We start from the raw sequence: 25,901 nt of genomic DNA, 5'->3' as shown, positions 1-25,901 counted from the left end.
ATAGAGTACTGACCTGGGAAGTCAGGAGGATCTGAGTTCAAATGTGGCCTCAGACATTTGATTTGATACTTACTAGCTGTGTGACCTCGGGCAAGTCACTTAACTCCCCCCCTTTTGCCCCAACCCCCCAAAAAACAATAAAGGTGCCATTATTTTTTTCCCTGATTTGTAGCTTCCTTATTTCTCACTGTCCATATCCAGTCATTTGCCAGATCATGTCTTTCCTTTTTCCCTAACATAACTGGCCCCTATCTCTATTCACATAGTCATGACCTTAGTTCATTCAGAGTTATTATTCCCTTTGTCTGAAGGGTACTTATTATTTTTTCTTCCTGTCTTAAGTTTCTCCCAGCTCTGAACAACCCTCCATCCTCCTACTAGTTTCAATGGTTCCCCATTGCCTCTAGGATATTTTAACATTGAAAATGTTTTAAGAACTGATCTCAGCCTATCTTTCCAAACTCACATTCTTGCACTCTATGGTCTGTCCGAACTGGCCTTTTTGTTTGTTTGTTTGGCACATGGAATTCCATCTTCCATCTCTCTTTGCACTCTTATTTTCCATGCATAGATGGCATTCCCTTCCTTCAACATCTTAGAATTCAAGATAACAGGTCAAGCACCATCTTTTACATGAAGACTTTTTTTGATCTCCCTAACTATGAAAGCCCTCCCTCTTTAGCTTGTATGTTTTGTTATTCTGTATATAATTATTCTGTGACTATATATTCTAGGTTCCTTCTGATATATAAAGCCCTTGAGAGTATGAATTATTTTCCATTTTTTTCCTCTTTGTATCATTGATTCCTAGCTCATGGCTTAGAAAATGGCTTGATAATATAATTTGGTTGACTTCAGAAGATCAGCTTTATATTTGGTTATATCTAATTATTTTATTACTATTTTATATTTGGTTACTTCTTTTAGGGTGTTTGTCCTTTAAATCTTTAAGCTATGCAACTTCTATCCATTTCTCCAATGGAGTCAAGATGAACAAGTCTAATTTCTCATATACATGGTAGCCCTTCAGATTCTTGAAGAGAACTCTCTCCCTCAGGGTAATTGTCTCCAAAATTCTTTAATATTCTCTATCTACCTTCTTATTTGTCAGATCATCCTTTTCTGGATGTATTCTGACTTGCCTGTCTCCTTCCTCAAATGTGACATTTGGTACTTAGTCCAATATTCAGATTTGTTCTGATCACAGGATAGAGGATACTATGCCTCTCTTAACACAATCTACAAAAGTAGATTTTTGATTCTTGAATCTCACTCTTTACAGATATTCACTAAAATCTCTCCAGATCTTTTTCTTAGGAACTGTTGTTATGCTACATTTTTATCATCTTGTTCTTATGAAACTAATTTAAGTCAGGGTATAAAACTTTGCATTCATCTTTATTAAATTTTGTCTTTCTAGATTTGGTCCTTTATTCAAACCTGTGAAGATCCTTTGAGAGTCTAACCTTATCATTTAGTGTGTTAACTATTCTTCTGTTTCATGTCATCTACGTATTTGTTAAGTATACTATCCATGCTTCATCATCATCATCATAATAATGTTCCAAAGTACTTATTTCCATTTTATTGATCAGGAAACTGAATTTTAGGGGTTTAATGAATTGTTGTAGCAACCCAACTATCAAGCGTCAGAAGTGAGATTTGAACATTGTATCTTCCTGATTCCACATTGAGTACCAGACAATGCAACATTGTGTTTCTTGGATTTAATTAAAATCATTTAAAAAAAATAGTAGAACATCAAAGAGCAATCCTCATCCTTTTTTATTAGAGAGGTCTCTACTTTTTTGGTCTAGTTATCGAGCAATTCCAAATTCATCTAATTGTACTATCAGTTTGGTATAGTTGAACACTCAGCATTTAGAAAAAGAAAAGGACATAGGTTTGATTTTCTGCTCAACCACAGTAGCGATTTTTTTCCTTGGGCCAGTCTTTTAACCACATATCATTTCTCAGCCCTAGTTTTCTCATTTGTAAAATAAAAGTATTGACCTCTACTTTTAAGACCCTTTCCAGTTCTAAATCTAAATCTAAATTACCCTACAGCATATTCATAATGATAATGTGGAAGAGTCTTTACTGAAATTTAAGTGTACAGCATTTCTCTGACTTCTACAGCCTACTTATTACCAGAAAAGGAAAGGATATGATATTTTGTTAATTAGAGCATTCTGACTTTTAGTTATGACTACTTTTCTTTCAAACCATTTCTTTAACAATAGAATTTCTCTAGCAATAGAATTCAAGATCATTGAATTATAACCTTTTGCTGAGTTTCCTACCAGGAAGTCATTTGGGTTTTTTAGAGAAGGGAGACATTGGTTATCCTAGAAGATTAAGTACTTTTGGTGGATTAATTCTTTCGAGTGAATCTGTAAAGGACATGAGGCTAGATTCTTATTTTTTAATATTTTTTTTCAAGAAAAAGGAGATCTTAATATACTTCCATGGCACCTGTTGTGTTCTAAGTGACAGTGATAGAAAGTAAAAACACAAATCAATACTCAAGATTGTTTTATTCTAATGGAGGAGAAAATCAGGACATGTATAAAGAGAATAAATAAAAAAACATAGTTAATACCAGTCATTTAGGGAAGGTTAAAATAATAGCAGTTGGTGTCAGAAAAGGATTTGTATAGATTAAGACATTTGATTTACATCTTCAAGAAAGAGGGAGATGCTGTGGAGTGGAATTCCTGAGTGTCCATTCCAGGCATTCAAGCATGACCAGATGCACAGACCAGACAGCAGGGGACTTGATGTGAGAAACAGAATGTTAAATTGGTTTGCACAGTAACATTGTGGCGGGGAGGAGTCCAGGATTGTGGAGGGCTTTAAAAACAGAACAAAGGAGTTTGTTTTATCCTAAAGACAATTGCAAACCACTGAAGTTTGACTTTGTGACCCTAGACAAATCATTTAACTTTTGCCTCATTTTACTCAACTGTAAAATAGAGAACATATTAATACCTACCTTCTCGAATTGTAAGTGCTTTGTGGAGTGCCTGGCACATAGTAGCTTAATAAATGCTTATTTTCTCCTTCCTTCTTTCCATTAGAATATGGACTGAAGTGGGGAGAGATTCGTGTACAGATTCAGAAGAGGTCATTGCAAACTAAGCAAGAGATGATGAGAACCCAAATTAGGATGAATTATCCCTAAAATAAGAAAAATAGAGTTTAGTGCAAAAGCTATGGAAATAAAAACAGCAATATTGTGCATTAATGAATATATGGGGTCAGAGAGAAGGGAGAGAATAAGAGAAACTAGAAAAAAAATTTAATTTCTTCAACAGAAATAGAGAATGTTGATAGGGGGGTAATTTTTTTTTTTTTTGAGGAAATACCAATAAGTGCTGTTTTAGAGCTGTTAAGGATGAAGAATCTCTGGGACATCATCTTTGAAGTGTCTAATAGGTGGGTAATTGGTGAAGCTAGACTTGAGACTCAGGGACAGATTGGGTCTATGAGTTAGTTACATTGAAATGATAATAGGACCTCATGAGAGATGGATAAGGTTACCAATAAAAAGAGTAGAGAAGAATACCCAGGAACAGAGCCTTAGGGAAATCCATATACAGTGGACATACTTTGAGCTATAACCCAGCTAAGGAGCCTGGGAGGAAAATCAGAAGAGAGTAATGTCATGGAGGAGTTCTTAACCACTTTGACTTAGCTATTGAACCAAGCAGTAGCCAAAGGAGTTTTGTCTAAATTGAGAGGCAACTTGGTGGTATAATATTGAGTCCCAGAGTCAAGAACACCAGCATTCAAATGGGACCTCAGATACATCAGCTTGGGGCAAATCTTAACCTTTCTCTACTTCAGTTTTCTGGGCAGCAAAATGTGGTAATAACTTGTACCTACCTACCACCCAGGATTACTGTGAAGATCAAATGAGATGATATTTGTAAAAAGTGCTCAGCACGTGCCTGACCCATAGTGGCACTTTAAATATGCTTAACCCTTTCCCAATTCCTTCTGTATATAGGAAGCTGAACTTCCTTTCCAAAGTTACCATTCATTCTGAAGCTGTTTTGAACCATAGTATTAGTTTTGAAAAGTATTGTCTAAATCTTCAGATCATGCCCCTGTTCTATACAATTTACATTGATAATGTTTTATTCATTAGTTCTGGACTACATCTTAATACGATTTTTTATTATAGTCACTTCTGATTCTCTAAAACTATATAGTAGCAGCTACCACAAAGATTTTTTTTTCCATCTTTGGGAAAAAAGCACACTTATCAGAAAGCCCTTTCTCCAAAGATATTTTATCCCTAGAAGCTTTTTCTCTGCTGAAAAAGTCCAAGACCAGGTATTTTTTAAATATCCTGTTTGTTTGCTTGGGACTTATTCCTCACCTACTTCCAAAAGAACTTGTAGTTTCTTTATAAAACTACAATTGGAATAGCTTAATTGAAAATAAAAAAACTAAAAACAGATATTAAAAAATAGATTTTAACATATACTTTTGAGATAAGTTAGTTATTATATTTGAAAATTGAACATTATTGAGTTTATTTTGCAGAATTCCCTGTAAGGTAAGTTACATAAAGAAACTTGTTTGCTTGTGTAATTCTTAGAACATTAGTAAAGGGAAACATTACAAGTTCACCTGGAGAGTTAGTATTTTTTCTAGTATTGAGTTAAAAAATCTGCTGCAGATATGGAAAAATATTATTGTTTATTTACCTGAATTATGTTGGCAATAGGGCATATTTTTCCCATTGGTTACTTTTCCTAAGTTTCTAGGAACAGCTCCTTGAGATCAAGATCACTATGTGTTAGATGCAGTAGACAGTTCAAACTTCCTGATTGAATCAGTCAACAAGTATTTTTAAGGGTCTTTCATATACTAAGCACTGTGCTAGGTGCCAGGGAGACAAATACTAAGAATGAAACTCTATGCTCCTAAGAAGCTAATTGCATTTTAATAGAGAAGGCAGGTACAGTTTGATTAGAAAGTTAAAAACATATACAGAGTTTGGTAAGGGATTTGGGAAAAACTTCATAGGACTTGAAGCTATGTCTTAGAAGAAGATAGAAACTCTGAGGTCAGCCAGTGCAAAGACTTGGGGATGAAAGATGTGTGAGGAACGGACAGAAGGCCAGTTTGACAAGATTGTATGGAAGGCCAGGGGAGCTCTGTCCAAAAAATATAGCTTAATAGTTTGGGGTCAGGTTGTGAAGAGCTTTAAAAGCCAAGAAAGGGAGTTTGTAGTTTGTCTTAGGAGCTATAGGGAGAGATAGATAGTGGTTGATGGGTATGTGCTTAAGGAATATTACTTTGGCAACAGTATGCCTATTAGAACAGACTGGAGTGAATTGAGACTTGAATCAAGGAGACTATTTGGGAGGCTGTTGTAATAGTCTAGGTAAGAGGTGATGAAGGCCTGAACCAAGATATAGTCAGTTTTGCTATAGCTATATTTTGAAAACTTGAACTTGTTCCAATGAGACTGATATAATAAACTCAATAAATATTGATTTTGATCGATTTGTTTGGCAAGAAATATCCAGAATACAGAAAACTGTACCATTTTACAAAAGCTCACAAGTTCCAACCCTTCCAACAACCATAGTCCTCCCTAAATCAAATCAGATCTTTGTTAGGCTAAAGTTCTAAATTTATTATATATCTTGAGAGAGGGCTGAACTTCATCCTGACTTTCACTCCTTTCTTTCAAGGCCTCTGCTGCTATTTTTAAGGGTTGGGTCCTTAACCCTGTTTTCTCATGACCTCTGGGTTTTATTGTGTGATTTTTTTTTTAATTCTGTGATGTTTTTTAAAATGCATATATTGAAAATAATAGAACTGAGTTGGTGTGTGAATGAAGGGAAGGGGCAGGTAGATGGCAAAGTAGATAGAACAATGGACTTGGTGTCAAGAAGACTTGACTCTAGAATCTTACTAATCTTAGTGTGATCCTGGGCAAGTCCCTTGATCTTTCTTTGCATCAGTTTCATTATCTTTAAGATGGGGATAATAAAAACACCTAAAACCCTAGGGTTGTTATGGGATAAAAATGAGATAATATTTGTAAAGCATTTTGCAAATCTTAAAAAATTATATAAATGTCACTATTATTATTATTTTTATTATTATTGTTATTTTATTACAGGGCAGATAGGGGCACAGTGGATAGAATGCCAGGTCTGGAGTCAAGAAGACTCTACTACCAGAGTTCAAATCTAGCATTAGAGTCCAAATTAGACTTGTTTTTTTGTGACCCTGGACAATTCACTTAATTTTGCTTCAGTTTCCTCATCTTTAAAATGAACTGGAAGGGGCAGCTAGGTGGCACAGTGGATAGAGCACCGGCCCTGTAGTCAGGAGTACCTGAGTTCAAATCCAGCCTCAGACACTTAATAATTACCTAGCTGTGTGGTCTTGGGTAAGCCACTTTAACCCCATTTGCCTTGCAAAAACCTAAAAAAAAATTAAAAAAAAATAAAATGAACTGAAGAAAAAAAATGAAAAATGTTCTAGTGTCTTTGCCAAAAAAAAATCACAAATGAGATTACAAGAAGTTGGAAAAAACTGAAAAATTCTGAACAACAATTATTATGATTATTATTATGATTGTTATTATTATAAAGTCAAATGCAAAAAATGATTTGAGGATAGAGGTAGCAAAATCTGATGATTGAAGGGGAGGGAAAGTGAGGCATTGAGAATCATGCCAAGGTACAAATATAGGAGATTTGGAAGACTAAAGGTTCCTTCAGCCAAAGTAGAAAAGATTGGAAGAAGAGGAGTGTTTTGTTGGGAAAATATAATTTACTTTTGAACATACTGAATTTTGGATGTCTCTTAAAATATCTAGTTTGAAATGTCAATTTAAATTGCAGTTGATGATACAGGATTAAATCATGCACGCATATACATAGTGCCTTATTCCCTTTACATCCTGCTCTTCTGTTATCTAGGAATAGTGGGGATAGAAAAGAAAAATAGACAGTATATTTGTGCCATTCATCCCCTGGTTGCTGCATGATGCTACTTAACAAATTCTATAGCAGTTTTTTTTTTTAATTGCTTTTGTTTAGCATTGAATTACAGTTACAGGAACAAAGCCCAGGCATCCGAAGTGGAGTCTATTCTCACCTCGAGGCTTTTGTACCATGTAATAAAGACACATTGGTAAAACGTCTAAAAAAGCTGCACCTCAATGTTCAGGTAAGTTCATTCAGTAAGAACCTTATCTTGAATGTATGAGGTTTAATGTAGTCATTAAGCTTATTTCAATACGTGACTTGTGGGTATTTCCCATTATTTTGGCATTGTGTATGTTCTGAGCATAGTTGCCTGGTTGAGAAATTTAAATGGTTGATAATTCTTAGAAATATTCCTGGATTAGAAGTCTCATTTCAGTTTCACTACCAATTAACTGCATGGCATAGCAGGGCACTGGTAGATTTGAGAAGATCCTGCTACAGATATTTATTAACTGTATGACCCTAGGCAAGGCACTTAAATCTCTGTTACTATATAACCTGAGAAGAGGTGATGAAGACCTGCACTAAAATACAGTTAGTTCTGCTATACCTGTATTTTGAAAACTTTTCTTTACATATAAAAAGTAGAGGCTGAAATGATAGCCTCAAAATTCCTTTCCTTGACTAAATTTATGACTGTCTTCTAGGATCTTATGACAGAATTAAGTATATCATCGACTTTCTTCAGAAGGAATTTTGATAACCAATGAGATAAAGCAGTATATAAGAGTGCTTTGATATGTTCTAAAAGAAATGCACATAAAAATATGAAATAGAATGATTATATAGTTTTTAAAGCTTTGTGTAATTTGACTTTCACATTTAGGAAGAATAATTTTGGGGAGAATTAACTTGTAAAGGTAAAATGAAATGTCCATTTTTAAGATGGAAGCAAGCAGGTTACGCAAGAAGTTTACTTTAAGTCCTAGATAGGTCAAGGATGTTGCCTGTACATATTGATTATGAGGTATATGAATGTTAATTTAACTGACAAGTATTGAATATCCAAGAAAGATGAAATGGTGGTAGAAAAACAAATGAAAACTGTTCATGCAATTTATTTTAATGAAACTTTACTCCAATGTTTGGTCATGTTATTTTTAGTACATCTGGATTCTGGAGGCCTAATTGTGATTTAGGATAGATATCTCTCAAAATCAGAAGTTATGTTTTCTGCAGATGCTTATCCTACCACCATTCTTCTGTAAATTTGCTTGAAAAAGCTTTTTTGTTTTTCTCCTAGGATGATCGTTTAAGAGAACCTTTGCAAAAACTGAAATTGGCTGTCAGCAATGTTATGCCTGAACAGTTGTTCAAATATCAGGAGGACTGCCAGGCTCGAAGTCACGCTAAGAGTGTTAGGTATGTATAATTTCAAGTTGGATAGACTCCTCCATTTAATCTTTTCCATAGTTAGAACTTTTGGTTGCTAGGGATTGGATTTCAATCTGAATAAAAATTCAAATATCTCAATGCAGAGTCCCTACTCAAATTGAATTATCACTCTCTACCATCAAGATTAAAAAGTAGCTCCATTAAATGTATATGTGGTAATTAAGATCTGAAATGCAGCCACAGCTTGCTCTGGCCAGATTATGCTCACAGTGATCAGTTTACGTGCTTTGGGCCTCAAATAAATATTTTGTGAGCTGAAAGACAAAATACTATTTGCTCTTGTTTGACTAGTCTGAGGAAGATCTTTATCAACATCTTTTGAGAGCTAACGTTAAATTCAGTGTTTTATATAGAAGAGTTGATTCCCTGCACACACTTCATGAATTATGACATCATTTCATGAAATTAAATGGTTCATTTTCAGGTTGCAAGCAGATGAAGAACGAGAAAAAATTGGATCCGAGGATGATGATGATGAGAAACCAGGAAAACGGGTCATAGGACCAAGAAAAAAATTCCACTGGGATGATACCATTAGGTATATTTCAATTATATCCCTTTTACTGTTTATCTAGTTATTTTTGTAATGCAACATTATGGTTTTATAATATAAGGAATCCAATTATATGGAAGATGAGATCTCACGAAGGAAGGACTAGTAAAGATTTATATTCAGATTGCTAGGTTTTTTCTTATTTCTATGATTTGAACTACACAGTTTGTTATTTGATACTTTCCACAAAATTTTCACTACCCCAGAGAAAATCAAGAAGCATACAGTTTTTTCCCTGTCATTTTCATAGATTAGGTCCAATAATTAGTAGTAAGGATAGAGTGTCTTTGTGAAATCAGCTGTCTTTTCCATCTTTTTTGTCAGTATTCCTTAATTGGAATATCACTATTTTTAACCTATGTCAACCTTTTGTGGTTTGATTGAAAAGGCATTAGTTGCCTCAGTTGTAAGCATTTTGATATAAACAAGGTGTTATAGAAATAGAGTAAATGCATCATCAGATAGTTTATAAATGATAGGTGTCTCTTACCCTAATTACATTTCTTGAATTCTTTAAATAATTGTCTACAGTTTTTATAGTCAGATTTTTTTTCCTGTTTAGGGCTTTGTTATGTAACCTTGTCAAGATTAAGTTGGGATGCTATGAGCTAGAGACAAATAAAAGCCAATCTGCTGAGGATTATCTTAAGACCTTTATGGAGACAGAAGTGAAACCATTGTGGCCTAAGGGCTGGATGCAGGCTAGGTAAGAAATTTAGCATCCTAAGCTGTGTATCATCTTGTTCCTTATGTTACTTTAAAAAAAATTTAAAAATAAACATTTTGCTAAGAGCCTACTATGTGCTGGGCACTATACACAGCCAAATAGAAACACTTAGGCCTCCTATCTTATAAAATTTTCAACCTTGAAGAGATAAGACAGATATAGGCATGAGAATATGAAAGTGCGAAAAAGTTAATTTCTACCAGACAGACATATTTTTGTGTTTTTATTTTGCCATTAGTAAAGGAAGGTGAAACACAGGATAAGGTTTGAAAGAATAATATAAATTTTGGGGGGAGGGATTGTATTATTAGGCTAGAAATTTAGTAATAGCAAAATTAGGATTATAGGAAAAGAGAACACTGAATTCTTTAGGAGGTAGACAACTACAGTTTTTCATTGAAAAAAAATTTTTTTCAGAAGGACTTTATCAAAGATTCAGGGAAATCACTTCTAAATGCTTGAAAAGTTCATATTACAAGTGTGGATGACCTGCCTCAGCAAATTGAGATATCATCCAGCCTTAGTGTCTTCAAATCTTTTTAATTTGTAGCTCTAGTCAATAGAAAAAAAAGATCTATTATTCCACAGTTAAGATTTGCTGAAGCCTTAAATGTCAGTGGGACAATTAAAAGCAAAGTCTCTCCTTCCAGTCATTTTGGTAAGAACTTAGAGATCTATCTAACAAATGAAAATCTGTAACTCAGTTATTTTCCCAAGTCAATAATTGAGTTGACTGTACAAATAGTCTTTAAAGTGGTAGAGAGTGGCAAGTAATAATTGATAGAAAATCCAGTGGTAACATTCTCTATCTTGTCTTTTTTGTCTCTAGAATGCTCTTTAAGGAAAGCCGAAGTGTTCACAATCATCTCACTTCTGCTCCGTGAGTAAATACAGAGACTTTTTTTAAAAATCTCATTTGCTCATTCTTATTTGACAATTATCTAGACTTATATTAGTTTCTTAAAATTTCTGGAAAAATAATGGTATTCATTATTAGTATTATTATCAATTGATAATAAGGAATTTTAAGAGATAAAAGAAATCAATTAAAATACAGTGAGATGATGATCTGAATTTGTTATATATCTAAATATTTATAAAATACAAAAATCGTGTTCTAGAAGTTCATCTGTAAACAGGTTGCTAAAACTTAGAAAACAATTTCTCCTAAAAATAGTGTTGCTCTTAAGTGGTGACCAGGGCTACTAGACTGGACTCCAAAAGTCCGAAGACAACAAGCTAAAGGTAATATTGAGAGATGGTGTAATAGATTGGAAAGCACACTTGGCTAGGAATCAGAAAACTTGTTCTGATCTCTGCTCTTGTCACTTACTTTGTGTCCTTATATAAGTTAGTTAATCTCTGATCTTTCTGGACTTTGATTATCATCCATACAGTGTGTTATGAGTAATCTGACATGACTCTATCTCAGAGTTGTTTTAAGGATCAAATAAGAGCGTGGAAACACTTTGTAAACTGTAAAATACTATATAAAAATTGAAGTAGTGTTTTTTAATATTACTAGCCTGAGCCTTAAATCCTAAAAGGAAGAGACCACTTATTGTAAGAGGAAAGGAGATAGTTTCATCTTCTTTTCTTAACGTAGGGTTACTATGCAATTTTTTTTGGTGGGGGGGCAAGGCAGTGGGGTTAACTGACTTGCTAAGGTCACACAGCTAGGTAATTTTTAAGTGCCTGAGACTGGATTTGCACTCAGATCCTCCTGAGTCCAGGGCTAGTACTCTATCCACTGTGCCACCTAGCTTCCCCAACTATGCAAAATCTTAAAAATAGTACCTTAAAAATAGGTACTTCCAGGCTCTCTCCTAGTATCTTTTCCCCCCAACTTCTTTATGTAGCAGTATACCTTTGGCCTGTTGTATGCTTCAGAGTACTACAAAAGTTAGTTACCGTCTGTCTCCTTCATCAAAAACTCATTTTCTCAGGGTAGTGAATTAGTGCTCTGTAGTAGACCAGTTTATTGTAGCGGACAACTTAGTCATACTATTATTAGCTCTTTAATATTAAATTATATTTGCCTTTTAAAGAATCAAAACTGATTAATTTCCCTTTTAAAAAAAATCTGTAATTTGGTTGGATTTTAGTGGAAGCAAATGAAGAAATTCAAGCTGTATGTTAGAAGAGAATTTTGGGCAAGGGAAACTACCATATAGATATGCCCAACCCCTCCTGGAAGTCTGTCTCCTATGTCAGTTTTCTAAGCTTCCTGTTGTTCACCTCTCTTTCCTCTACCTCTGAACTCACAGAATTTTCTTCATAGGGCGGTTTAGTTAGTGAGAGAAAAATAATAGGTGTTAATGAGGAGTTGTGGTCTAGAAGAAAATGGGGAATGATTAGGTTGACCTGGTTTTAACGAGCATTGTAAATTTTATTTATTTGTAAATTGGAGGTTTCAATAAAGTGAAACTTTTTTCTTATTTATCTTTTTTCTTCCTCACGAGAAATATTAATTATTTATTACTACTTTCCATAATTGCTATTCAATTAAAAGTAGAAGATAAATTGCTGGTCCTGTTTTTTTCTAAAATATTTATTGTATGTATATTTCTAAGGATTAGAAGAAATACATTACTAGTTTCTTGAGACTTGGTTCAGAAACTATATTTTATCTTTGCCATACTTAAGTATTCTCTGTGCCTATTCACATTGCAAATTCCAGATTTGCCCCATTATTTCTGTAAGCAGTATTTAAGAAAAGAAGACAATTACAGTTTATGTGCTTTTTTTTGTATTTTGTCAAAAGACAAGAGTTTCTTTTTTACTAGTCGCCTATTTTTACTGTTTTATTCTATAAAAACATCTTTAATTCAGATTCTACTGAAGTATTTTGGCCAGTAAAATAGTATATATTAATTAAATATTCATGATGTAAGCAAGGTTATAGAAAAATATATTTGAGTACTTATACTTAAATAGAGAATGCTCCATTCTTTATATTTGAGCTATATGTATCAGCTAGCTGGTGTTTATAGCTTTGGACTAGAATCTAGATCTGAAGGCCTTCTTTTCTCTGTATTATACCAGTAATGTATAATTTTTTAGAAAATTCTTTAATTCATTCTGTTTATTCAGATTGAGCTCTCAAATTACTGAAGATTTGCTGAAAATGTATTCACTTAACAAATGCTTATTATAAATGTACTATATATAAGATACTGTGGTATTTAGTGTTGTATTTAGTGTATTTAAGTGTTGTTCTCAAGGAAATCTGTGATTTTTTATTTGTGTGTGTGTGTAAGTAAAATTTTGTGTATTATAAGACCTGGTGTTGGTAAGTGGCAGATAAGGTGGTGTAAACACCATGTTATTCAAACAGTTTTAGTCTCAGTCTCACATTTAACTTTCTTTCTTGAATTAGGGCAAAGAAAAAGGTAATTCTGGCACCTAAACCCAAAGTGAAGGTAAGTATGAAAAAAAGCAACTCTTTTTAAGTGTAAATTATGAATTTGGAAAAGTTCTTTTGAGCAGTTCAAAAAGATATTTTAGTGTAAAGCATAGGCATTGTAGATAGAGTTGACATTTTCAAATGTTTTTACATTGTAAAACCTTTATATTAAAAATTCAAAGGTTGTAAAGTATATTCTTTGTAGTACATCTGTGACTTTTAAATAGCCATATTCAGGTAGTAGTATAAGAAATGAGAATCACCCAGAAGTTTTTGGACAGTCCCTGAACAATATTCATGTGCAGGGGAAGAGTGTTCAGTGATAGAAAACTTCTAGTCACTATGCCTTTATTTAGCACTTAGTATTTGTCATTGGAGATAACCAGAAAAAGGGATAACTCTGCTTTAGATGAGTTGAGTCCAGGTGGTAAAGTAGCTGCTTTGAAGTGGGGGAGATGAGGAGGGTGAACAGCAAGTTCAGAAGGAGAAATTGAGGGAGAGGCTGTGATCACAACAATTAGAGAATTCAAGGTTATAGAAGGGATTGTGTTCTGAAAGGTAGTAAGAGCTGTTGGGATCAGCTGTAGGTCATAAGTACAGAGGCGGTTGGTAATTTGGGAATTGAGGATCTTTAAGAGAATGTTACTCTGTTGAAATGCTTGAGTTTGAGGATATGTATTGGCATGGAGGAGAAGAATATTGAGAAATAAATATATCTTTGAAAAAAATGAAAATCTTAACTTTTGTAAATATTATGACATTCTTAGACTTGGTGATATAGGAAGAAACATAGTTTTTTGCCATTGTCTCTGGATACAGTTTAACTTCATGCAGTTGTTTTTCATTCTTAACTCTACAGCTAAGCCTACCCCTTTATAAATGAACAATACTTACAATTTTTCATTATCATCTTTTTTCTTCTCCCTTCTTTAACTTATTTTACTTCCTAGAAAACTAGTGATCTGTCCTTTTTTTAAAAACTTCAACTTAATTTTCATTTCTGAATTCTTTCTTTCTCCCCTTTTTACCTGCTGAGAATGCAGAAAATAAATAAATCCACTGTAAAAAATAAATAAATAAAATCCACTACAGATATGTATAGTTTTGCAAGACAAATTCCTGAAGCATTAGTCATGTCCAAAAAGTTAAGAGAAGAAAACATGCTTCAAGACACTCCCTTGAATCCATTAGCTTTCTATTTGGAAGCAAATAGCATGTTTTTTATCTTGGGTCCTTTGTAATTATGTTTAACTGTTATATTGAACAGAGTTTCTAGTCTTGTTTTTTTTTTTTTTTTTTTTTTTGCAAGGCAAATGGGGTTGAGTGGCTTGCCCAAGGCCACACAGCTAGGTAATTATTAAGTGTCTGAGGTTGGATTTGAACTCAGGACCTCCTGACTCCAGGGCCGGTCCTTTATCCACTGAGCCACCTAGCTGAAAGCTACTATCAATTTTTTTTTTTTGTATCTATAGATTCTTTGTTTCTTTTATCTCTTTGGGGTTTAGATCTAGTATTGCTGGTTCAAAAAGTATGAACAGCTTAATAGCCCTTTGAGGCTATCAATTCTTAGAATATAGCCACCTTACCTGCCAAACAAAAGTGAGGATAGAGTGGAAGTACAGTTTCTTTAAAATTGCCAGTTCCATTTTAAGAATATGTCCCTTAAACCTGAGTGAATTTTTCCTAGGCTTTCCTCACTCATTTAACCTTTTGACCACTCTAGCAGCATTTTCATTTGTGTCAATTCTGTTATAAAGGCTTTTTAGTACCTTTCAGTACCTTTTATGTTGTCCATTTCATATAGAAAAAAAATTATTCTCTTTAATTTCTGCAGTGTATTTAGTGTTAATCATGATCTCTAATATTTTTAATATTAAAGCAGTACAATTATCTTTTATTTCCTTATGAAAGAACTGTCTGAGCTTGATTTCATTCAGCATTCAAAACAAGCTTTAGTTATTGTCCCCATTCACAGTTGAAAAATTACAACATGGGTTGGCTAGGTGGCATAGTGGATAAAGCACCGGCCCTGGAGTCAGGAGTACCTGAGTTCAAATCCAGTCTCTGACACTTAGTAACTACCTAGCTGTGTGGCCTTAGGCAAGCCACTTAACCCCGTTTGCCTTACAAAAAAGCCTTTTAAAAAGAAAAAAGAAAAATTACAACATAAAACTGTTGAAGCTTTTGACAAATTACAGTAAGATGTTGCTGCATGATTTTTATCTGTATATTTCTCTGTGTCAGAATTTTTCTATGCCTGTTCTATATTCATGTGTGATCTTTTAATATCTTTTTCTGTAGATTTTCTTTATACCTTTGCCTTTCTTTCTCTGACCTGTTTCTGAACTGTCTTTTGTCTTTTCCTATATTTCCTATTTCATTTCTCCACTCTTTTCCTACCTTTGGCTCTTTTCCTTAATTTAAGATATTTATACAGCTAGATATTGATTAGACAGCAGATAGATAAGAGTAGGCTTGAAAGAAAAATGATCCTGAAATTAAGATCACATCCTTAAAAAAGACTATACATAATCCTTCTTTCCTATATGGTCCTATAATTAATCTAGATCTGATTCATAAGACCAAAGATCAGCAATATAATAAAGAATGAGTTTATTTCATGATATTAAAAAGTAAAGATAATAACATTTATTTTTAAAATAACAATATAATTTAAACAGAAGGTTGTGTCTTCATATTTTATTTAAAATATTAGTGGAGAATGATAATAGAAATTACATTGATCATGATTATAAAAATGTAATTTAGTTTAATTGTTTTAATTGTTTTATATTTTTTATTATATTTTTTTTCAATTACTTTTGGTAGTTTTTCAATAGGCATCCATTTGCAAGTTTAGAAGTTACACATTTTTCTTCTTCTCTCCCCTTGGCAGCAAAAAGTCTTAGCCTCCATAAGAATCCATATGAAATCATTTAGTCAACAGCTATAACTTTCACACCAAATAGAAATTACTACCAAAGGTAGTACCAGCTTAAAATATAACTCATTTATAAAATCTTAAAATGGATTATAGTTTTAAACTGTATTGCCTTTTAAAGCAGAGAGAAGCAATGGAAGGCAGTAGCAATTTAAAGTATTAAGCTTGATAAAATATCCAACTATGCAAAGTCACCCCAAGGACATTCCAGGATGGAAAGAAGATGACAAATATAAGTAAAGTAGAAAAGATTTGAAAAAAACATTTCAACAAAACTTTTTTCCATCAAGAATAAAGAAGCTACTATATTTGGTCAGTAACCTCACAAGTCTTTAAGGTGCTCACAGAGGAGAGAAATGATACTAAGGAGAACAAAGACAAGAGGAAGAGATATGAATGTGAGGGTATTAAAGAATTGAAATGCCAGATATCTAAAGGGAGATCAAGACACCAAAATATGGAAAGAACCATAAACCTTAATATCCAAAAAAGGTGACCTAGAGGAAATAAATTACTACTGACCTCTGTGACTACTGTCCTCACAAATCCATATAAAATCTTTGGGGTCATCAACATTTTCAATTGAGTATTTATAGAAAACAATAAAAATTTTGCAATAATATTCAACTGTGAACTATGCCATTAACACAGTAAACTGAGAGATAATAGAGATATAAGATATTGTATTTATTGTTGATTATAGCAAAAAAATTAAACTTAAGAAAAATAAAAGATCACCTACAGATTTAGGTTGGATTTTTTGGTTTGTGTTTTTAGTTTTTCTTCTAGCACAGTATTTTCTATTCATATATAAAGATCATTTAGAACACTTAAAAATAATAAGAAAAATGAATCCATTCAGTAATCTTCTTAGAGGGGCATAAAGCAGGAACATGCAAGCTTGCTAAGAGTATATACTAATATAAAAGAAGTCTAGCACACAGTCCAGTTTAAGACTTCCCTATGGATGATGACCTGCTCCAAATTAAGTTATTTTTGATTAACTTTGTGCTGATTGTTTCAAGTTCCAGAATATTGCAGAGCCTCCTGGAAAAGATTGATCACTTAGAGTTTGACCTTTTCATTTTTTCGGAAAATACCTAATGGATGACAAATTTCATTGGCTTAGATTTCAATTTACATCTTCTTGGACATCCTATAGAACTTGTCCAACAGTCTGTGTATCTGAACAGATAGTACAAATGGAGAATGGACTGAGCCTACACCTGAAAAGTAGCAGAGGCTGGATTACCTTCTGGAAATTGCATAGCATTTTTATTGATTTATTGAAGCTTTCTATGACAGCAAAGACCCATCCTTTCAGAATAGACATTTTATTGGTATTGTTGTATGACAGATGAACACAACTGCTCCTGAACAACTAAAGATGAATGTTATACAGGGGGCGATATTAGAAATTAATGGCAGGAAGGTGCAATATGAACAATTTTAAAACTCCAAAGAACTAGAGTTACGAATTTCATCAGAAAGTTATATGGCAGAAAAAAAAAGTTGCATTGATCTTAGGGCAAGATAAGAGATGATAGGTAGACAGCCAAATTGCTTCAGTGGTCCTGATGATGTCAGGTGATATCGAGGACGTCCTCCAGCATGTTTGGGAAATAACCCCTTGTATTGACCTTTTGAGTGGACATGAATGTGAGTGGTATGAAAATAGGTAGCTTTGGTTGGGCCATGTTCTGCATCATTGAAGGGAATTCTGAAATTAGTGAGATCTAAGCTTCATTTGAATGTTAATATACAAGAATAAGAATACCTTTGTCTGTTTTGCCTAAAGTTAGTACATTGTTCTTTTCTTTATTAATCTTGGTTTTCCATTTTCTCACATCATTTTTTTTCACTGCCACATTTTGCCACCTCAGCAAGGTTTCAAATTATTAGTTTCAAATTATGGTCTCTTACTGAAATATGTTATATAGCATGTATGAAACTTTAACTACAAACCCTGGAATTATCCAGTGATAAATATTTTTGCATAAATTTTTTTCCTTTTTTTTTTGTTTTTTATGAGGCGGTTGTTTTAAGTGGCTTATCAAAGGTCACACAGCTAGTAAGTATCAAGTGTTTGAGACCAGATTTGAACTCAAGTCCTCCTGACTGCAGGGTTGGTATTCTATCCACTCTGCCACCTAGCTGCCCCCATAAATTTCTTTATTTTTTTCTTCTATGTGTAAGAACCTGATTTCTTGTCTTACCTGGATTTACTTAGAGTTGAAGTTTTCAAAGTGTGGTCCACTTTTAGAGAGCCCCTAAAACTCTTTCAGGGCATCCTTGAGATCAAAACTAGTTTTTATAATGCTAACATGTTTAATTTCTAATATAGTTAAGTATTAGTATATATAACCCACATAAAAACTCTATGGGAGACCCTCAATGATTTTTAAGAATGTAAAGGGGTCCTTGAGATGAAAAGGTTTGAACAACTGATATGGAGAATTTTCTGTGCCTAGAATGCACCATCTTCATATCTTGTTAAAATCCTTCTTTCTTTAAGATCCAGCTAAGATGCCACCATGAAGCATTTTCTGAATTCTACTAGCTGATAATGATATTTTCCTCTTCTAATTTTCTTATAGCACTTTAAATTTCTCCTTATCAAATTTTATCTTTTATCATATTTATTTTTGAGACATCACTTTTCCTTTCTAGACTATAAACTTCTTGAGGACAGAAATTTTGTTATTTTCTATTTTTTTTGTCCTTGTAGTCTAGCAACAGTATTGGTTGACATGTTTGCTATTGAATTGAATACTCTTTAATGTACTCATAAGATCCATATTTACTTCTCTTATTCTTTGCTTGTATTGGATTCCCTTTAAATACCTCTAAGGATAACCATTCTTTCTAAACCCTTAACCTTTTTTATTGCAGACTTGTCATTCAGTCCTTAATTGTTCCGAGATTGTCATAACTGTTTTTGTTCCTCAAGAGTGTTGGTAGATTATACATATATATACCTTCAATAATGAAAATTGGAAATTGAATGGCATATCAAAATGAACTGATGTCCCATCTATACTACCCATTTAGCTCTGCAAATAATATAGTTGGTTTTATGTAATGTAGTGTGATTTTTCAAAGAGAAAACTTTTAATATTGGCAAGGAAGTTAAAAAAATTTTGAGTTTTAAAATGCATCTTAGCCTAGTCTTCAGAATTTCAGAAGGAGACTGCTTCTCCATTCTCTCTGCTGTCTCCTTCCCTTAATTTCTCTAATTCTCAACTTCCTCTTCCATGAAATGAGGTACTTTGACTATCCCTAAAATTCCTAGGCCTAGACTATTCCTTAGGCTAGTCAAACTCAAGTAGATCCCTGTGTAGCATAGTAACTTTGAAAACCACAAATTAACATTATTTATGTCTTATTATATTTTTATTTATTCTAAACTTTTCCTAATTACATTTTAATCTGGTTCTAAGGAATAAGATTAAAACCTGTGCCTTAGGCTATCCTTATTATACCTTCTCTTTATTTTGAAATCAAAAAATCTAAAATTCTCAAAGTAACAGGTGCCTCATTAGCCACTACAGAAATATTTGTAAAACCCTGCACATGGATTAAAGTTCTCTAATTTATCTTAAAAACTTGGGGAAAATATCTTCTTTCAGGTACATATAATATTTATTGACTATAACTTTAGGATGCTTTTTACATATATAGAATTCTGTTGGGGGGTTTTTCCTCCTCTTCCCTCATGAACTTAATACATTTTCCTTGCTTTATAGTTTTTTTTTTAAATTGAATTATTTCTGAAAATAATAATAGCTCTTTAAAGAATATCAAATTCCTTTGGGGGCAGCCAGGTGGTGCATTGGATAGAGCACCAACCCTGAATTCAGTAGGACCTGAGTTCAAATCCTATTCAGACACTTAATAATTGTGACCTTGAGCAAATCATTAACCCCATTGCCTTAAATAAATTTTTAAAAAATGAATATCAAATTCCAACATCTTCCCATTATTATCCTTCTCTCTTAACCCATAAAAGAGTTTCAAAATTTAAATAGTTTTAAAGTAAATCATTTTTCCTATTTAATAGCACTGAATTTTCAGCATCTTTGTTAATGCAAGGTAAGATGTGAAGAACTGGAATTCATCTTTGTTGTTTTGAATATTGTATCACATACAGAAAGTGTAAACCCAAGTATCATTTAGTATTGTTAGGAATTGGAGGATAGAGGCAGGTTATGGATTGTGAATCAGAAAGCCAGACTTTGGTCAGACTAAGAGAAATTAGCCCTGAATTCATAGACCAATTTGGTAACTTGGATTCATTGTTCCAAGATAAAGACATCAGAGGAAACTTTAGGCAAAAAAAGTTCAGGATTAGGCCAAATTCAAACTAAGAATAAAGGAACAGAAGGAGAATAAAACTCACAAAAGAGGAGATAAAGAATAGTTACTTGGGATGTGATTTTGGATTTTAGGATTGTAGAGGTTAGTCTGGTCTTCGCCTTCTTTTCAAGTAGTCTTCTTTGGTAAAGCAAACAAAAGCCATTACCCATGCATTGTTTGCTAGAACTAATATAGTGATCTAGCAGTACTTGTGATTGAACTTTGTAGCATAGTCTGAAGACTAGATCTTCTAGCTCTCATCACTGTTCTAATAATAAGATTTCCATTGAAAAAAAGTAAAAACATTGATTGGGAGGGAATCTTTAGTTTCTTAGAATTTACACACTGTAACTTTTTTTTTAAACTTTTGCCCAAGGACTGCAGTCCAAAAAAGGACCAGAAAATACCTACAACTTTATTGACTTCAGTTGGTGGTCCATCAGTGAGCTCTATGACATCTACTGTTGCTCCAAACAACTCTAGTAGTACACCAGCCCAGGAAACTATTTGCCTTGATGATTCACTAGATGAAGACCTTTCTTTTCATCCACCTTCACTGGATTCTGTTTCCGAGGCATTAGCTGTTATGAATAATGGGACCAAGGGCCCTCCAGTTGTCTCTGGAATAGGCATACCAACTACAAGACCTCGACCAGGACTTCGGGAAGAAAAATTAGCAAGTATCATGAGCAAACTGCCACTGGCTACTCCAAAAAAAATAGAATCAGCTCAGACTGCACATTCATCAAGTCTTATTGCTGGCCACACAGGACCAGTACCAAAGAAACCCCAGGACTTAGCTCACACTGGCATCTCTTCAGGCCTTATTGCTGGTTCCTCAATTCAGAACCCTAAAGTTTCTTTAGAACCTTTGCCAGCCAGGCTTCTTCAGCAAGGACTCCAACGGTCAAGCCAAATCCAAGCATCTTCCTCTTCACAGGCCCATGCCTCTTCCTCTTCCCAAGCCCAAACTGCTGCCTCCTCTCATGTTTTGGTGACTTCTTCAGAGGCCCAGGAATCTTCCTCAGTAACACAAGTGACAAAGGTGCACCAGCATTCAGCTGTCCAACAAAACTATGTGTCCCCATTACAAGCCACCATTAGTAAATCACAGACTAATCCAGTGGTGAAATTAAGTAGTAATCCCCAACTTTCTTGTTCATCCCCTCTCATCAAGACTTCAGATAAACCACTTGTATACCGCCTTCCTTTATCTAACCCTTCACCTGGAAGTGGCTCTCAAGGGTCCCATCCACTAGTCTCTCGGACAGCACCTAGCACCTCTACCTCTAGTAACTATTTAGCCAAGGCCATGGTGTCACAAGTTTCCACCCAGGGTTTCAAGTCTCCTTTTTCTATGGCTGCATCCCCTAAACCTGCTGCATCCCCTAAACCCGCTGCATCTCCTAAGCCAGTAACATCACCCAAACCTTCTGCCTCACCCAAGCCCTCTGCCCCACCCAAGCCATCTGCCTCACCCAAGCCCTCTGCTTCACCCAAACCTCCTGTATCACCCAAGCCCTCTATATCAACTAAACCTTCTATGTCAACTAAACTAATCATATCTAAATCCAATCCAACTTCCAAACCTGCCGTATCCCCCAGTTCTTCCAATTCAAGTGCACTAGTAGCCCAGAGTAGCCACTCTACCAGTAACAATCCAATCCATAAACAGCCCAGTGGAGTAAATATCAGTAGACAGTCTCCTACCTTGAATTTACTGCCCTCTAGTCGCACTTCAGGCCTTCAGTCTGCAAAAAATCTTCAGGCCTCTTCAAAGTTAGCTAATCCAGCATCCACTGGAACTGTTGGAAAGAATAACCTGAGTGGAATTGTAATGAATGTACCTGCCAGCAGAAGTGGCAATCTAAACACAAGCGGAGCTAATAGGACTAGTCTGTCTGGGGGGACCGGAAGTGGAACACAGGGTGCTACTAAACAGTTGTCTGCTCCACATAGACCATCCACTGCCTCAGGGTCTTCAGTTGTAACAGCCAGTGTGCAGGTAAGTACTTAATCTATATTTATCTGATAATTTGAAAGATTTAGCTATCTTCCTTTTTCCTAAGACCTTTGGATAAAGTGTTATGAATGAACTCCATTTAATGTTAAATATTTAGAATAAATTTATGACTGCAACTTTGTTGATGAGATAGTTTAAATTCTATTTTCAAATGTATTGCACTTAGCCACTTGCCAGATAAAGAGCAGGAAAAATAAATATATCTTTTAGTAGCAGTACAAAGTGATAGCCATGTTTACTCACATAATTGTTTTCTAGGTGTTCCAAAAAAGAAAATAAGATTTATAGAATGGTTTTTTCTCATTAGTAGTATTAAGTTTTCTTCAGGTAATTATGAAAGAAAACTGAAGCCTCCAGTAAATATAATTTCAAAACAAAATCATCATTTATATTGAAATTGCACTTTTAACTTGAAACTCTCAGAAGACTGAGTAGGTAGGTCTAGAATAGAAGTCTTAACCTACCAAATTCCTAGACATAACAAAATAGTTGTCCCTCTATACTTTAGGGACCATTCAAGTTTAGATTATGTTTCTTGCCACTTTCCACTCTACCCCCCCATCCCCTATTCTTTCAGCCCTAGTTTTCAAAGTAAAAAAAAAGGCCATTTAACCAACATGTCTTTTTGATTTGGTTCATTGTGGAATAATCCCAATCTGGAGCCACTTAAGAGATATATATTGGTAAGTATATTATGAAGCTTGGAGTGAAGATGCTGTATTGACTTTCTTTGTTATTCAGCAAACCCTTTGAATGAAAGGTAGTGAATAATTATGCAGCCTCAAAATAATCTCTGGCTTACTTTCCAGCAACTAACGTCCTTCTGTTCCTTCCAGTTTACTTCCTTCTTTGGAAGAGTAATAGCATTTGTAATGAGAAACAGAGAGGAGGCATGCATATATGTGTACACACACACACACACACAGAAAGAGGAAGAGAGATTAACTTCATTTCATTCTCTTACCTTCATCAGCATATTCTTTAGCTGTGGAACTGAAAGATTACTGCTCTCACCGTTACTTACTAAGAGCAGCTAAATGGCATGGCAGATAGAGCACTAGCCTTGAAGTCCAGGAGGGTTGGAGTTTGAATCCAACTTCTGAAATTTAACTAGCTGTGTGACTTTGGGCAAGTCACTGAATCCTAATTGCCCCTCTTCCAGGGCCATCTCTAATAGTCCTGATTCATATCTGATCCCTGAACCCAGATGGCTCTGAGGTGAAATTGAGGCTGGTGACTTAGCACAGATCCCTCTCACTCAGATCCAGTTCACATGCTTGCCATGGCATCACCTCCCCTGATGTCATGTTTGTCTAGAAGGAAGGGCAGACATCATCATTATTTACAATCAAGGGCATGTTAATTCTCCATTCTCTTTTGTCACAAATCATGCCATAAACAAAGTTTTTTTAAAAAAAATTTTGTTGTGAAACCAAAGTTAAACACAGAAAGGACATAGTAGTATGAACAGAGAGTAGAATGTTCTTAATCCTATGAAATCAAATTTAAGTTTAACATGAAATCTAACCTCAGCTATTTTGATTGACATAATCTTTGGGTGAATTTAGATTCTTATTCCATTTTAGAGCCTAGTTTGTTTTTCCCAGTGCCAAATAATATTACCTGACTCCTGCTTTATGACTTGAACTAACATATTCACCCTACATGAGGTTACCTAGTAGTACTTTTCCAAATTACATATCTTTTACCAGTAGGAAGCAAATTGCCTCTTTTCCAGTTGAAAAACTAATTCCCTTTACCCAGTCATCAAATCTATTAAAATCCCCTGATTTTAGCTCTATCCTAATAGGTTTCCCTCTTCAGCTCCCACATTACTTATGTATACTTAACTGAGATGTCCTGTGTCACATGAATTATGACCCTTCTCTTCTTACTCATACTACTGGGTCATATTAATAACTACACAAACTTTACCAGGTTCACTCACTGGTGCTTCAACTCATTTACCAAGGGGAAGACTATCCATAAATACTTTTACTGTGTTTATTCAGTGTCACTTTTTTAAAATATGTATAAATTTGTTGATTCTTTTCCTTCATTATCAAAGAACACCAAAATGTCATCACTTTGTTTGAGACAAATTACAGTATGTCCAACTATAGCTAATCATATGAGTTGGAATGCTCTGCCACAAGTTGGGCACAAATAGTCCATGTGAACACCTGGCGTGGGTACTCTAAACTTACATATGTCATGTTGCATTTGAAACATAGAGGCTTCTCTTAACCTAAGAAGTGTACATGGAATTTTACCAATTGATAGCAACTAGCTATAGTTCACAATGCTGATTTTAACAAGTACCAATACTTTAGGGTCAATCCTGAGAGAGAATGAAAAGCCCAAGAGAAGTGATGCCATATACACATGTGAATGGTAATCCATCAATACTTATTGAACCTGTACTGTATGTTAATATGATCCAGAAGTGTGACTGCTCAAAAATGAATCTGTTGATGCATTCATACTCTTAATAGAAGTTTACACTCCTATAAGTGTCAAATCCAAGTCAAAGGTGGTAATAATTGCAATATGCTCTGTTAACCAGATCATAATTAAAATATGTCCAGTTCTGGTTGTGACACTCAAATAATATTTGCAGGAAGACAGCAAAGATAGTGAGGGATCTTGCAACAGTCTCAAATAATACAGTATTTAAGGCAGTGGATTGCTTTGTCTGAAAAATAGAAGACTTAGAGGAGATGTAATAATTCTTTTAAGAGTACCTTGTTTTGGGGCGGCTAGGTGGCGTAGTGGATAAAGTACCGGCCTTGGAGTCAGGAGTACCTGGGTTCAAATCCGGTCTCAGACACTTAATAATTACCTAGCTGTGTGGCCTTGGGCAAGCTACTTAACCCCATTTGCCTCACAAAAGCCTAAAAAAAAGAGTACCTTGTTTTGTGTTGTTCCAGAGAAGTAATGCAAATTAAAGTTTTAGCAGAAAAGATTCTAGCTAAGCATAAGGAAGACAAATTATTATTAAATCTGTGCAAAAAATAGAATAAATTGCCTTGTTCAGGAAGTGTTCATTCAGACTGCATGATTACCTGACAGGAATCTTGTAGATAAGAGAGAGAGAGATTGTACTGATTATCCTCTAACTTAATTCTAATGCTTAAGATTCTATCAATGTACATGGTATAGGATATGGTACATATGTATTTAAAAGTGAGAATAGAATGTCTTTATCCAGTTTTTGGATGTTTGAATTGACCAAGTAATAAGAAATGGTAAGAATGCTAATATATGATAGGAGTTACCAGAGATTGTTAGTTTTGGTTTGAAGGCACATAATCAATACAGTGGGAGTGGTTTGAGGTAGAATATTTATATACCTCAACAAGAAAGAAATTTTTTAGGCTGATAAAATCTGAAGGCTAAAAAATGTATCTGCAAAGCAGATAGACCACATACACCCATATAGGCCATTTCAGCCTCTCCTACTCGAACACAAAAT

At 34.4% G+C, this 25,901-nt stretch overlaps 1 protein-coding gene across 2 annotated transcripts in view; it reads left to right on the top strand.

Moving 5' to 3' along the window:
- UBN2 (ubinuclein 2) overlaps positions 1–25,901 on the top strand; it is a 101,187-nt gene that overhangs the window by 63,643 nt on the left and 11,643 nt on the right. For both annotated transcript variants that reach the window (XR_012470067.1, XM_074193583.1), the window contains exons 8-14: positions 7,077–7,206; positions 8,269–8,387; positions 8,845–8,958; positions 9,536–9,679; positions 10,530–10,580; positions 13,080–13,122; positions 20,780–22,408. Coding sequence is in view for 1 of the 2 variants with exons in the window: in XM_074193583.1 (XP_074049684.1) it covers positions 7,077–7,206; positions 8,269–8,387; positions 8,845–8,958; positions 9,536–9,679; positions 10,530–10,580; positions 13,080–13,122; positions 20,780–22,408 (2,230 nt within the window). In the remaining variant the exon portion in view is untranslated. The remainder of the gene's footprint in view (positions 1–7,076; positions 7,207–8,268; positions 8,388–8,844; positions 8,959–9,535; positions 9,680–10,529; positions 10,581–13,079; positions 13,123–20,779; positions 22,409–25,901) is intronic.

Source organism: Macrotis lagotis, chromosome 7, assembly GCF_037893015.1.
Source record: "Macrotis lagotis isolate mMagLag1 chromosome 7, bilby.v1.9.chrom.fasta, whole genome shotgun sequence".
Taxonomy (NCBI): Eukaryota; Metazoa; Chordata; class Mammalia; order Peramelemorphia; family Peramelidae; genus Macrotis; species Macrotis lagotis.
Note: the sequence above shows the minus strand (reverse complement) of the source record. Positions and strands in the feature narration are given on the sequence as shown.